This window comes from Propithecus coquereli, unplaced genomic scaffold, assembly GCF_000956105.1.
Source record: "Propithecus coquereli isolate 6110/MARCELLA unplaced genomic scaffold, Pcoq_1.0 Scaffold124, whole genome shotgun sequence".
NCBI lineage: Eukaryota > Metazoa > Chordata > Mammalia > Primates > Indriidae > Propithecus > Propithecus coquereli.
The window spans coordinates 3,099,141-3,113,693 of record NW_012136525.1 but is presented as its reverse complement, the minus strand read 5'-3'; the positions used below and the strand labels follow the sequence as shown (position 1 = coordinate 3,113,693).

At 55.3% G+C, this 14,553-nt stretch overlaps 1 protein-coding gene across 1 annotated transcript; it reads right to left on the bottom strand.

Annotated features, from left to right (window-relative positions):
- Nucleotides 1–18: 18 nt before the first annotated feature.
- Nucleotides 19–12,043, bottom strand: TNFRSF1A (tumor necrosis factor receptor superfamily, member 1A). The gene is made up of 10 exons (XM_012637884.1): nucleotides 11,737–12,043; nucleotides 4,477–4,630; nucleotides 4,136–4,264; nucleotides 3,766–3,927; nucleotides 3,526–3,604; nucleotides 1,933–2,006; nucleotides 1,713–1,826; nucleotides 1,375–1,403; nucleotides 958–1,213; nucleotides 19–867 (listed from the first exon to the last, which is right to left on the bottom strand). The coding sequence occupies exons 1-10, from the start codon at nucleotides 11,773–11,775 to the stop codon at nucleotides 560–562; spliced, it is 1,344 nt and encodes a 447-aa protein (XP_012493338.1). The 5' UTR covers nucleotides 11,776–12,043; the 3' UTR covers nucleotides 19–559.
- Nucleotides 12,044–14,553: the final 2,510 nt, after the last annotated feature.

Sequence of the window (14,553 nt, the reverse complement as noted above, 5' to 3'; positions counted from 1 at the left end):
TCCCTCCACGGACAGAGCTTTAATTCCAGAGTTTTAGTGTATTTACAAAAGTCCACAGCTCCAGCCGGGGCCCGATTGTTCCGTGCTTGCCCCCGCCTTAGGACAGTTCAGCTTGTTCTGTGCTCGTCCAGGCAAGGGCCAAAGGGGTGCCAAGTTTCTATTAGTGTAACATAATTGATTTTTTTAAAAAAAGATTGCTTATCTACTGTGAAAAAGGTCAGGGACGAGCCAGGGTCCCCCCCAGCAGCCTTGCTGGGCCCTCACACCCAAGATGGGTACGAGGCATAGCGCCCCTTGTCCCCGCAGCCACCCGCTCGGGCAGCTAGCACACTCCGCGTCTCCGCACACACGGCCCGCAGCGCGCCTCTCTCCCGCGCACCCGCTGACTCTCGGCGGTGCTCGGGCAGCTGAAAAGAGCTATGTACGCCGCGGGGGTAGCGCCAAGTAAGCGGCTGCCGGCTCATGCCTGCCCCTCCGAGACTCTTCCTCTCCAGGAGACGACGGGGTCCCGGGGACATCCGGCAGGACCGTCCTTCCGGCCGCCCGTGGGAGCGCGCCCTCACCGGGCGAGGCGGGGCGCGGGCGACAGGGAGGCGGGCCCGCACAGCGCCTCCTCGATGTCCTCCAGGCAGCCGCGCAGGTCCATGTCGCGGAGCACGCCGCCCAGCAGCTCCAGCGTGGCCTCGCGCCGCGGCGTGCGCCGCCGCCAGGCCGCCAGCATGCTGTAGTGCGCCTCGCGCAGGCAGCGGCCGTGCTGCATCTCCAGCCGCTCGATCTCGTGCTCGCTCAGCCCCAGGCGCCGCACGAACTCCTTCCAGCGCGACGGGGGCACGCCGTCCACCACGGCATACAGCGTCGCGGGGTCGGCTGCGGAGGACGCGCGTTGGTGAGCCGCGGGCGGCGGCCGCACCCCCACGCGCGCCCCGCACCCCCAGCGCGTCGGTGCGGGGAACTCACCGTCTGCGCGCGGCGGCGGCGTGGAGTCCTCCGGCTTCTGAAGGGGGGTGGGGATCGGGGTGGGGGCGAGAACGGTGGCGAGGATGGGGTCAGCCCCCAAGTGGGGCGGGGCCACCTCTTTAGGGAGTGACGCAGCCGTGAAGTTGGAATAGTCACTGGGGGTGAAGGTGGAGCTGGAGGTGAAGGTGGAACAGGGGATGGGAGTGAAGCCCGGGGCTGGGGCTAGGGGCTTAGTCGTAATTCCTTCAAGCTCCCCCTGAAAGAGAGACGGCACAGCATTAGTGGGGGAAGCGGGGGTTGGGTTAGAGGGAATTCGGGGAGCTGCGCAGATGAAGGGTGATTCCAAGCGATTTTGGTATTACAAGGTTATAAGGAACAGGCAGGGGACTTGGGACAGGTGCCTGGTTTCACTCTTACCTCTTTTTCAGGTGCCGATTTCCCACAAACTGAGGGGGAGGGGGACAAAAAGCAAGACATGGTAAATTTCACTTCCCTTCTCAGCCCTGGCACGGGGTACTGGGGCAGGCAATGGGGACTTGTGGTGACATGCCTCAGGGCCTATGTGGCCCCAGGGACGAGAGAACTACTGATGCAGCATGACTTCGCACCAGCTGCCCAGGCCACCTCCTGCCCACAGGGTCCTCAGCAGGGAACGAAGGGGACACTCCTCACCTCCCTCCACGGTGTCCACCTCACCCACCCACCTCCTCCCACATCCCCGCCAGCACCTTTCCCCTCCCAAGGGCCCCACTCACTAATGCCGTAGAGCTTGGGCTTCCACCGCGGGTAGCGGCACATTAAACCGATGAAGAGGAAGGATAAAAGGCAAAGACCAAAGAAGATCACGAGAGGCAACAGCACTGTGGTGCCTGGAGACCAAGCAGATGGCCGTCAGAGGACAGGGGTGGGTAGGCGGAGGGGAGGGTGGTGAGGCAGGGTGTCGGCAGGCACAGGCACCCAGTCATGTTTCCTCACCTGGGTCCTGATGGCCCGTAACATTTTCAGTTAGGGGCAGGCACAACTTCGTGCACTCCGGGTTTTTCTTACAGCTAAAAGAAGAGATGGCATTGGTGAGCAGAGGCCCTACCACTGGAGGAACACAGACAAAGAACACAGATTGTTGGACATCCTTTGCTTTACAAATGTTTTTACTGTCTCTCCATATAATGAAATTTAACCTATCCCAGGAACTGATGCAAAAGAAAATGAAACACAGTTAATCACAGAATCATTTAATTTTAGAATTGGAAGGACTTTTTCAAAGGCTGTATAGCAAAAAGTTAAAAGCAGTCAAGTCAAGGAAAAAATTCCAGCCCATTCATTGGCTAGCAGTCTGGCTCTAAGGAAGGCATTTAACCTCTAAGCCTCAGTTTTCTCATCAGTACAACAAAGATCATTAAGTAACATAATTATGCCTGACATAGTAAGTGTTCCACAGATGGTAGCTGTTATTGAATTATTTTATCATTGTCTACTGATGAGAATCCTGTGGCAAAGAGGCTAAAGGGCTTTTTCTCAAAGGACACTGCTAGTTACAGTACCTGACTTTGGGGACGGGTCAAACATGCATGTGAACATGTTATTAATAAAAACACCTGTCACTAGGGGCAGCCAGAGAGCACTCTGGAACCAGCCCATCTTCCAGATGTGGGGGGGTGAGAACTACATGCAGGGGCGGGGGGCGGGGGTTGCGGCTGGAAGGACCTTGAGAAGGGGAGTTCTCAACAGCAACTGAAAGCAGGAAGGGGCACTTCCGCCCACCTCCCAAGTTCATGAAGAGAACCACATGGGATGGACGTAAAAGCACTTTCAAGAAGAAATGAAGCTTGGTGGAAAAACTAGAAAATAAATAGCTTTTGTGTCAGACACTATCGTAGGTATTTTTTGTGGTTCTCAAAACTTCACCAAATGAATGTGACTATCCTTACTTTAAAAGTAAGGGTAATAAGGCTCAGAGATGTTGAGGAATTTGCCCAAGGTCACACAGTGGCTAGGCTGGGCTTCAAACCCAGGTCAGTTCAACTCTAAGAGCCCTCAGAGTTTCTCTGCAAGTGAATGTACCAGAACAGCCTGTGCAGAGCCAGGAGTGAGGAGGCCTGGTCAAAGGGGCTGGGGAGGAAATATCATATCGCATCCAACCTCAGATGCCGTCAGTAACAGAAGGCACCATTGTTTACATATCACATAGACACACACAAAGCTGCCAATTAAACCATGACAGATCATCAATTGTTGGAAGATGTGGTCTCATTTCAGAGATGTGAAAGTGTGTGTCCTAGAATCAATGAACTATATTAGACCCTGTCGCCCAAGAATCTGAATATCTAAGTTAGAAGGACTGCAGGTCCTCGGGGTGTGATCTTTAGTCCCCAAAGACTTCTTAAGATTTGAGGAACAAGTTGAGGGGGAGGGGGAGAGACTGTCTGGTATCTTAATGAAGTGTCTCCCACTCGGCCAGTAGGTGCCTGAGCACCCTGGGGTGTTTCCTTTGCCCTGCTCCTGGCCACAGCCACCCCATCCCGCCCCTCGCCCCCCACGCAGTGCCCAGAAGCTGGCAGAGATACTCACTTACTGCAGGAGACACACTCGTCTCCTCGCAGGAAGAACCCTGCATGGCAGGTGCACACGGTGTTCTGTCTCTCCTGGCCTGGGGGGAGAGAAGCGCAGCCCAGCTAAAGGACTGAGGAAGGGGCGGGGGGCACCAGGAGTGGGAAGGAACAGGAGGACTGCCTCAAGGAGAGGCGCGCAGAAAGGTGGAGACCTCCTCCTGAGAGATGGGCCGACCCAGGGTGGGAGAGCCATGCTCACAGGGGAGATGCACGGTGCCGTTGAGGCAGAGGCTGCAGTTGAGGCACTGGAACAGGCTTTCGCTCCTGGAATTCCCGTAAGTCCTCCGGTACTGGTTTTTCCTGCAGCCGCACACGGTGTCCCGGTCCACAGTGCAGGGAGAAAGCTCCACCTGGCCCATTTCTGGTGAGGGGAGGAGATGGGGTGTGAGTCCTGCGTGCCCCTCTCCACATTCACTCCGCTTACCTTTCCCCTGTGTCCCCTCCGGATCCGCCCCCGCCGTGTGTGTCTCTGCAGCACGCACAGTGTAGCACGCTGCCCCACGTACGCACCGATTTGCACACACACACCCCTTAAGACCCACCTGACCCTCCAGACCACGCACGCTCACCTTTTCGGCAGTTGGAGCAGCTGAGGCAGTGTCTGAGGTGGTTCTCTGACGCGGTGAAGGAGCCGTCTTCACACTCCCTGCAGTCCGTGTCCAGCCCCGGGCCTGGGCAGTCATCGTGCAGGTAGGTTCCTGTGAATCGGGGAGCAGGCTAGGCTCAGGTGAGAGCTCAAGGGAGGAGCCCCTCGCCGGGGAGAACCAACTCCCCGAGGCTCTAGGAGAGGAAGGAGGGAGAAAACCTCAGCCCAGCAGTGGCAGCAAAGCTAGGAAACGACATCTCGAACAAGCGAAGGGAGAATCAGGGCCCGTAACCCAGGGTGTTTGGGGTCTCTGCTTTCTCCTACCTTTGTGGCACTTGGTACAGCAAATGGAATTATTACGAGGGTGGCTGTATTTTCCCTGGGGACACAGACTATCTCTCTTCTCCCGGTCCCCGAGGTGAGGGACCAGTCCAATGACCCCCGAGGGGTGGATTCCCACCAGCAGAGCCAGGAGCACCTGGGGAGGAACCAGATAAAGGGGACACCGTCAGGAGAGGCAGGGGTGGGAGTCCCAGAGGCAGCAAAGCTAAAACTTCCCCAGCGCAAGTCCTTCCTGAGTGACACACTCTCCTCAGGCCACCCCTGCTCACTGAGTTCAGAGTTCTTCCTTGAAACTCAGACAGTTGGCACCACGATCTCGTGCTTGCTTCTTCTCTAGCTGTCCCAAGGCCGCTGGGCCCCAGGCCCAGCTGCGTTTTCCCCTTACTCTGAGTTCCCCTCGGCAGCTAACAGTGCTGGATGTTCAAGGGATGCTTTTTCCATTGGGAACTGGCAGGTGACTTCGATTATGGCCCTTTCTTCCAACATACAGCCCTAAAGGTTGGGTTGGTGTTTCTCCACCCGAGTGCTGGCTTCCCAGTGTGTTCGCTTCGTGAGCATTCACAGTGGAGAACAACTAGGATCTGCGCGCTCCCCTGGGTTATGTTCTACCGCTAAAAAGTTTTCTGAAAAACTCAGACCGAGGTTCCTGTGGGCACCATTCTGGGGATTGGGAAGGAGCAAAAGGAAGAGTTTCTTTACACATTTGTGTCAAACCTTACTCCGGATCCTGCCCTCACACTCTGTGCCCCAGCCCCTTCCACTGCAAATTTACACAGACACCCCAGGTTGGCAAGGGCAAATGGGGAGGGGAGTAAAAGGGAGAGTTCAAGGGTCCCGGATGGGGTAGGTGGGTGACAAAGTTGAGGTGGGGGCAGGAGAGGGTAAAAGCAGGCAGGTCACACGCAGCTAGAGCTGGCCGAGGCTGGTGGCCTGGCGCAAATGACCTGCAGGTCACAGCTCCGGTTGTGCCAGGGAGTCCTGAAGCTCTCTGCACCCCAGGGCATTCTGGAAGGCATGTCTTACAGCCTCAGGCCAAGCCCACAACAGCTAAATAGCTTGCCCTGTTCTGGCTTCAGCACGGGGATAGCAAAGCCAGGAGTGAGTATTTAGCTCCAACTCAGACTTTGCTCTTTGATCTCTGCCAGCTTCATTTTTGGTGTTCCCTGGGCCTTGATTTTTTTTTTCCTCTGCTATAAGAGCCACTTTATATAAGGATAAGAGGATGTCCTCAAAGTATGTTCAACATTGGGGAGCAACAGAATAATCAGATCACAGAAACCCCAGAGCAGGAAAGGAAGGCCAGGCAGCCCACAAGGACAGGCAGGCTGGTCTCACCCTGAGTCACCCACTGGGAGCCGCTGCAGCTGCAGCTGGGCAGGCACAGAAGCCCCGGCCTCAGCCACAAACAAGGGAAGCTGCACACAGAAAGGAGCAGCAGCCCCCGAGGGCAGGGTGTGCTCCCCGCTCTGAGGGCAGCGACCTTCCCCAGCCCACGCCAGCCAGCACTGTGCTACCTCCCCTGAGAACAGGACCGGGGCTTCCAGGGCAACAGGAAGGTTTGGGGTGATTATGGGAAGAACATCCCAATCCTGAAAGTGGGAATCCTTTCCCTGAAGAAGAGGAACTTGGAGCACCTAAGGTCATTGGCACTTTGAATCCCCTGCAGGGGGCTTGGAGCAGAGCCAACGGGTAGAGACAGAGTCAGGAAGAACCGGGGGCTCCAGTCGCAGGACAGCCTTGGAGGGAGATTTTCAGGGGCCTCTGACCAGTGAGGGACAGCCTCCCTGCAGGGAGGTGGGGAGAGAGGCTTTCACAGGCCATGTGGTCCCCGCCCTCTCCAGCACTGTGGGGGTTAAGTCAGATCCGGGAAAGGGAAATCTTTTCCCAGCAGCTCCGCCCCAGTGACTCAGGCCAGAGGGAGGCAGATCTCAGGGAGGGAGCGGGAACTAGCAGCTTCCCCAGCTCCTCAAGGGTCATGAGTCAGCAGAAAGGCAGAAGGGCCCAGCCAGCAGTGGGACCCCATCTGATCCCTTCCTCCTGTGGGCCGGTCCCTCCCTCCATCCCCTCTCAGGGCCCCCTTCCATCCCCTTCCCCCTAAAAGAGCCAGGTGGTGGACGTGGACCCCTGTCCCACTAGGCCCACATATTTCGTATTCCAGGAAATGCCTCCCTCTGCCCGCTCCATCCCAAAGGAAGTCTCCCTCGACCCTGGCTTCCGACACCAAGTCAGTACCCACCCCTCCCTGAGGGCCTCTCAGCTCCTGGCCCCAGAGCATCCTTCCTTTAGAACAGCCGCCTGGCTCCTCCTCTCGGTTCAGCAAGTCTATTGCTAACCCCTTCCCTGGGCTCTCCCTCCAGCCCCCAGCACTCCCCAGTTCCAGCAGGAAGCAAACCAAGGCCGCCCTCCCACCCTGGGTTCACCGCATTCCCACAGCCTGGCTGGTCTGAGGGCCTCCCTGGGGTCCCCAGACAATCCTTAGGAAATAAGGCCAGTTCTGAGTCTCCACAGCCCTCCCCCAAGCTCTCTGCAGCACAGGAAAATCTGCGAAGCCCTGAACACCCACTTCCAGGAATGAGAGGGCAGGCAAGAGGGCTGTCAGCCGGGCCCAGCACCGTTCCCCAGCCCTCTCTGACCGCTGGGAGCCAGGGCCCTCGGGCTCCCCACCAGTGGGCACCAGGGTGGGAGGGTGGCATTGTGCAGCAGACCAGCAGAAACAGGAGGTGAGCTCTGGAGCCCAGACCGCAGCCTGGAGCAGAGGAAGGGCAGGAAGCCAGGGGTGCCTGTGGAGAGACTGTTGAGGGGGCGGCCCAGTACACCTCCAACTCCCCCACAACTTCCGCCAGGGGAGGCTTTAAAGTGTGACTTCCTGTGCTGGGGCTGCTGAGTTGGGTGGAGAAGCTAAGACGACCCTGTGGTCTAACCCTGACCCAGCCACCTCGCATGGACCCACTAAGCTGTTCCCTTCCCTGCGTGAATGTGTTCACTAAGTTAAAATGTGTTTGCTCATTTAATGTCAAGATCTTCGGGCAGCTCAGGACAGCCTCTCCTCAAGGGCCCAGCTGAGTCCCCAGCCCCCTCCCAGGAAGCCCTCCAGTGATGACCCGCCTTCCCCCAAGCTCATTAGACCGCTGGGCCCTGGGTGAACTTGAATCACATGAATTGACCCTATCTACTTTGGGCTGTTATCATAATATGGTTATTTTGAATGAGTAGATATGATCTCCCCAAGTTGACCATGAACTCTATGAGATGAGAGATCAGAGAGTGTCTTGATCTGACAGTGTCTCATCCTTCCCTGGTCTTCTCTCAGTACCCAGAACGAGGCCTCCAGAACTGAAGGAGCAGATAAACACGAATTGATTTAGCCGGGCATGGTGGCGCAAACCTGTAGTCCCTGCTACTCTGGAGGCTGAAGCAGGAAGATGGCGTGAGCCCAGGAGTTCCAGGCTACAGTAAGCTATGGTAGCACCTAAGAAAAGCCACTGCATTCCAGCCTGGGCAACATAGCGAGACCCCACCTCTTAAAAAATGTGTATGATTTGATCGCTTGATCTAATGACTGACCTGTCTTCCACTCCAGTGGCAGCCAATGATTCCCAAAGGGGGAGGTGGGGAGACAGCACCTCCCACTGCACCATGCCCTTTAGGAATACATTTATCTCCAGAGAAGAGGTTTCAAACTATCCACCACCTCCCACACACATGCACATACACACACATGCCCTTTCTGAAGATTCTGACATGTGATCCCCTCCTTTTGTAAACCACGGAGGAGTGAAGGCAGCACAGCAAGTGAGCAAGGCAGAACGCAGCCTGAGGGTCTCTGCGAGACACACTTCCAGGTGGCTATTCCCCGGGCCCTTGACACGTCCCAAATAGAATTGATCAATCTCCTCGCCCAGACAAATGTAACACCACCAACTTCTTAGCACCAACACCAAGACCTTTTTTCTTTAATTTTACTTCTTTTTTTAGTATTAAAAATCCACGCCAAAGCATATCTTTTTTTCCTTGTCTTTTGAGACAGGGTCTCGCTGTGTTGCCCAGGCTGCTCTCAAACTCCTGGGCTCAAGCGATCTTCCCGCCTCAGCCTCCCAAGTAGCTGGGACTACAGGCTCAAGCCACAGAGCTCGGCTCAATGCCAAGACTTTTGCCACCCTCTCTCCTCGGAGCCAACCTGTCTGCCGGTTCATCTTGCCAATCCTTCCCCTGTGATCTCTCCACGTCCCTGGCTTACCTCACACCTGCAATATTGCAAGTGCCTTCCAGACTCCTTCCCGTCCCAATCCATCCTACGTACTTTCTTATCTGCGTTCAGGCTTCGACTTGCACCCACAGGTGTGTGAATCTGCCTCTCCATCTCCAGGCCCTGACTTCAAACATCATTTCCATGGGTCATGGAAATGACCCAAAGGAGCACTTACAGAGATACCTCGTTTCTCTTCTGGACACAGTCCAGGCACAGAGCGGGCCCTCGGAGGATAGTTTCTGAGTGAATTAATGAATGAATTCCTCTACCTGGAACCATATTCAAGATTCTTTCTCCATCCCCTCCCAACTCCCTCCAATTTTCACATTCCCATTTCTTAGTGTTCCTCAACGTGGTCTTTCCACTCCTGCCAAGGTGCTCTGCTTCCTGCCACCCCCACCGATCAACACAAAATCCCATCTCTGCATTCCTTTCCTCTCCCTCAAATCAGTCTACAGTCTCTTCTGCCTCCCTCCTTTCTAGCCTCCCTGCCAGGCAGTGACTTCAGATGTCAGTTCCAAATCCACTTTTCTATGAGGCTTTCCCTTCCTCATGCCATCTGACCTTGTTCCTTATTTCATTCAACAAATAGTTAAGGGGCACAGTCTATGTGCCAGGTCCCATATGGGTGCTGGGGATGCCAAGATGGATAACACACTCCTTGTGCTCTCAAGAGTTCTTACTTAGGTCCAAGACAGTCATTTGCAGACCCTAAGATCCCTAAGATCTATGCAGGGAGTGCTCTGGGCTCGTGGCTAAGGTCACCTGAAACAGCATGGGGAAGCGCCTGCAGAGTGTCACTCTGTTGCTCAGGTTAGAGTGCAGTGGCATCACCGTAGCTCACAGCAACCTCAAACTCCTGGGCTTAAGAGGTCCTCCTGCCTCAGCCTCCAGAGTAGCTGCGACTAGTGGGACGCACCACCACACCTGGCTAATTTTTCTGTTTTGTAAAGAAAGGGTCTCACTATGTTGCTCAGGCTGGTCTTGAACTCCTGGCCTCAAGTGATCCTCCCGTCTCAGCCTCCCAATGTGCTGGGATTACAGGCCTGAGCCACAATGCATTTATGGATATTCTCCTCCAGACTGTTGTGAAATCATTTTTTGCTGTATGCTGTCTTGGTTCCTAGACTGTAAGTTCTTTGAAAGCAGCAAAATCCTGTTTGCTTTGTCACACTCTCTCCTGTATCATCCTTCCCTACTCCCCCCGCCACCTCCCATTCCCCCAACACGCACACTGTGTGCTCGGTATCGCCCACTGGATGGTGAGAAATTGAAAACCTCCTGGACAGCCCTATCCAGGCAATGCACTCCCCTGTTCTCCCCTCCCCCAGCTCCAGGCTGGGCTCTGTCCCTTAGGAGTCACATCCCCACCTAGGCTGAAGCACCCCTGTCCCCAGACACTTTCCTTTGCCTGTTCAGGCTACCTTTACCCTCTGCTTTCCAAACACAGGTAGCCACCCAGTAATTACCACTGTGACTACTGCTAGCAACAATATAAAGGCTAACCATTTACTGAGTGCTTTCTGTTTGCTGTCCCCTACTCTCCTATGGCCTGTAAACTCTCTGAGCAGGGATCTTGCTCACTGCTGTAATCCCAGCACCTAACAATGTCTAGCCCAGAGTAGGCACTTAATAAACTGAAAGAATACTTAACATATATCAATCTATTTAATCTTCAGAACAATAGACTATGATGTCCATTTTAGAGATAAAGAAACAAAGGCATGGAGGGGTTACATAACCTGCTCAAGTTCATGCAGCTGTGACATGAGGGGGGGGCTTGAATCCAGGTGATCTACTCCCAAAGACAGAACAGAGGCCCCAGATGCCAGGGCAGCCGGGTGTTGAGGGCCTGGGGGAGGGAAGAGGGGGTGGGGCTGGGGAGGCAGGAGGTGAGAGAAGGAGAAGAGTGAGACCATGACAGACAGACAGAAGTGCTGCCTGGGAACTGACAGGCCAGAGCAGAGAAGAGAGGAGGCACAAGGGGACTAGAGAGAAAGGGTTCGAGATGATTGGGGAAGAAAGGAGTGGTGGGAGGAGGAGGCAGGCGCAGCCTTCAGCAGCCAACACGGGCAGGGAAAATCCACCCAACTAGGTGGGCTCAGGGCATCTGGACAGGATGATTCCAGGACATAGAGGAGGATCAAGGATACACTGAAACAAGGCTGAAGCCAGAGAAAGGGACATTTTCCAGTGACGAAAACAACTCTACCAACTTCCCCAAACTGAGCTGTAGAATAAGAAACTAAGGAATCCGTGTTTAGGTCAGTGGGGGCTTGGGGGAGCTGGAGGACAGGCAGAGGGACACTGACCAGGTGGGGGTGGTGCTAGCTACCTAGCAAGGGTCAGCCTCACAGAGGCCACCTGCCTAGCAGCGGGGCGAGAGGCAAAAGGGGGCAGAAGAAAGTCCCAGGCAGGAGGCCCTGGGCCTGGCCAGGGCACTGGGGACGCTCTCCACTTGGTTGCCCTGTCCTCATCCAGTTGCCCACTCCACTCCCAAATACCCCCGCCACATAGCATCTCACACCTACCCCACCAACCCACCCCTCTCCTGGACTCAGTTTCCCCACTTCACTAGCCGTCCAACTGCCACCCCTCCAGGGCTTATCGGCCAGATTCCACGGGCAGCCTCTCGTCCCCAACACACTCCAGGCCAGCCAGCTGAGCAGGGCACGGAATGCTGAATCGTCTGGGCTTCCAGAGGACCGACCTTCCTTCTCCCACTGCTTTCCTTGCCCACCACATCTGCCCCATCCTGGGCCCATCGCCGGCCCCCACATCGCAGACACCTCGCAAACTTCCATGGCTGTCAGGGGCCAGGGCTTCCTTTTACTTTCTCCCTTTCAAACTTCTCCTTTCCCCGCCCAGGCAGTTCAGGCCTGAGGCCTGCGCCAAGGCCAGGCCCGGCAGGGAGTCTCGGCCTCCTGGGGGGCCTACCACACCAGGTGGCACCTCGCCCACCAGCCCACTCTTCCCCTTGCCCCTGTACTCACCAGTGGCAGCAGGAGGTCAGGCACGGTGGGGAGGCCCATGTCCGGCCACCTGTGGCCTCTCACTCCCCCATCTGGGCTCAGGGCAGTGGCAGCAGCAGCGTCAGCCGGGCGGGCGTCCTAGGAAGCTCAGGTCCGTCCGTCCGGGAGGTCCCGAGTGCCTTGGGTTAGGGGGTTGGGGGTTGAGATTCAGGGGTGGAGCTCACAACCCAGTCCCAGTGACCTCGAACCCCAAAGGCCAGAACTGGAGCCTGAGTCCCGGGTACTCAGAGAGAATTAAACAGAGGAGAGAGGAGGTGGGAGGGGAAGAGAGAGAGTGGCAGAGGCTGATGTTGCAACAGCAGCGGGACAGGAAGAGCCAGAGGAGGAGGCCAGAAGAGGCGGGCAGGAGGAGGGGGCCAAGCTTCTTTAACTCTCTGTAGCCCAGTCAGAGGCACGGGACTCCCAGATCAGCCGCCTGGTGCCCCCAGCCCACCAATCTGACCACATCCCACCAAGCACCAAGGTGCAGTAAGCCCCCTGCCTGCTCCCCCATCACTGGCCTTGCCCACGTGGAACAGCAAATGGAAAGACCCAGAGGTTTGGAGTCAACTTTACTGGGTTCCAGTTCAGGATGCTCCACTTTTTAGCTGGGTGGTCTTGGACACATAACCCAACCTCTCTGTTTTCTGATTTGCAAAGTGGAGATTACCTGTCTCAGGGGGTTGCTGTAAGGATTTGTTGAGACAGGACGGATAAGTCTCCAACACAGCAGTACTCAGCGTTCCTCCGTAACTCTCCCTTTACCCCAGAGTTCCACGGGGGCCCCTAACCTTCCACTTCGTGGGAATTTAATTGTCCAACCCAAACCTGAGAGTAAGTGCTAAGCCTTTCTGCCCTGACTGGGGCCCTGGCCACACACGCCCCCACCTGGTTCTCATCTAGTCTCTGCCTGGCTTGGTCCCCACCTGCTGATCCTGGCTCTGCTGCCAATCGTGGGACATCGGGCAACATTGGTTAGTTCCTCATTTATTAAATGGAGGCAACAATGTCTGCCCACGTACATGGGGGGAGTGGTGCCCCGAGGATCAATGAGACCACATCCATGAAAACGCTTTGGAAATAAAGATATCTTCATCAGGTATCACTGTCCGTTCCCATTGCCCTCTCCCCAGATACTCTGATACATCAGTCAGAACTGACTTCAGAGATGGTCTACCAGCCCCTGGTTTTATAGATGGGAAAACTGAGACCCAGAGACACGTGCAAGCAGGAGGCAGAGCCGGCAGAGAACCCCAGACCCCCGCCTTGCGGTCCGAGGGCTGCCTGGGCTATGAGAGATGCACTGCCACCTTTCTCTCTGTCCCTTGGACTCAAACCGCACACCCTGACTCTGGGTACTTTACGCCATCCCCATTTGTGCAGGACATCTCCCAAGCGAATCCTGCAGCAAGGGTATAATGTTCACTTGTACCTTCTGGGCACAAGGACCTTCCTACACCCAGCCCAGCCTGAGGGCCTCCAGCAGCCGAGGCTGCCGGAAATGCAGGGAGATCAGAGAAGGCTGAGGTCCTAGGGCTTCTCCCTCGGAGGTGGCCTCCCAGCCCCACATCCCCGCTCCCTGGCTCTTCCTGGCCTCCCCCTCTCATCCTGAGGGCAGAGCGGGAGCTGACCTCACCCCATCTTCCACTTCTGGGGAACTGGGGGCTAAAGCAGGACCACAGAGCTCACCACCAGCGCACAGGGAGGCCCGGCTACAGCAGGGGTGGGCTCGAAGCAGGGCTCTTGAAGATGCAGGGTCTTTAGAAAAAAGTGCAAGTTTCCAACACGAAGAAGAGAGGACAGCCTCAGCCTCCTCATCTGAAAATTGGGACATGTGCTGGAGCCCCTCACAGAGCTGGTTTGATAACTAAATGCATGTAAAGTGTTTAGCAAGTGTTTGCCATATGCGAAGCATTCGACAAGTGGTAGCAATATTAATCACTGTATTAATAATTAATAACAGCTTCAATGTCCTATTTTTAATGTTACAAGGAATTTCTAATAGTCTGTGCAAACTGCCAAAGCCATTACACATAGCCCGACACAAAAGGAGAATTTTTTCAATATTTAGGATAAATGCTTATTTACTCAATAAGTTTAAAGCTTTGAGACATGTGGTATTAAATTATTCAATAAAATTGCTTTTTTTAAAAAAGAAAACATGCTGGGCCGGGGGCGGTGGCTCACGCCTGTAATCCTAGCACTCTGGGAGGCCAAGGCGGGCGGATTGTTTGAGCTCAGGAGTTCGAAACCAGCCTGAGCAAGAGCAAGACCCCGTCTCTACTAAAATTAGAAAGAAATTAATCGGCCAACTAAAAATATATAGAAAAAATTAGCCGGGCATGGTGGCGCATGCCTGTAGTCCCAGCTACTCGGGAGGCTGAGGCAGTAGGATCACCTGAGCCCAGGAGTCTGAGGTTGCTGTGAGCTAGGCTGACGCCACGGCACTCACTCTAGTCAGGTCAACAGAGTGAGACTCTGTCTCAAAAAAAAAAAAAAAAAAGAAAACACGCTGAGAAGTGGGTGAATCTAGGACTAGCAAAGCTAACTAGTTTGCAGGAGGAGGTGAGAATGCGACCATCATCCCTCCAGGGGGAGAAAACTCCTGGTGAAAGAGAAGGGAGAGACAGAAACGGGAGAGGGGCAGACTGGGGGTGACAGAATTGGCCGTTAGGGTTTGTGGGGCAAAAGGTGAAGAAAAGAGCTTCAGATAGTGGTGACCTCCTTCCCCCACCACGTTTCACACATGCACGCGCACGCGCGCGCACACACACCACACACACACACACACACACACAC

Coding starts and splice junctions, on each gene's coding strand:
- TNFRSF1A (XM_012637884.1), bottom strand. CDS start 11,775: ATGGGCCTCCCCACCGTGCCTGACCTCCTGCTGCCACTG. Junction 2,007..3,525: donor GAGTGTGTCTCCTGCAGTAA/GTGAGTATCTCT, acceptor CTCTTCTTTTAG/CTGTAAGAAAAACCCGGAGT. Junction 1,214..1,374: donor AATCGGCACCTGAAAAAGAG/GTAAGAGTGAAA, acceptor TCTCTCTTTCAG/GGGGAGCTTGAAGGAATTAC.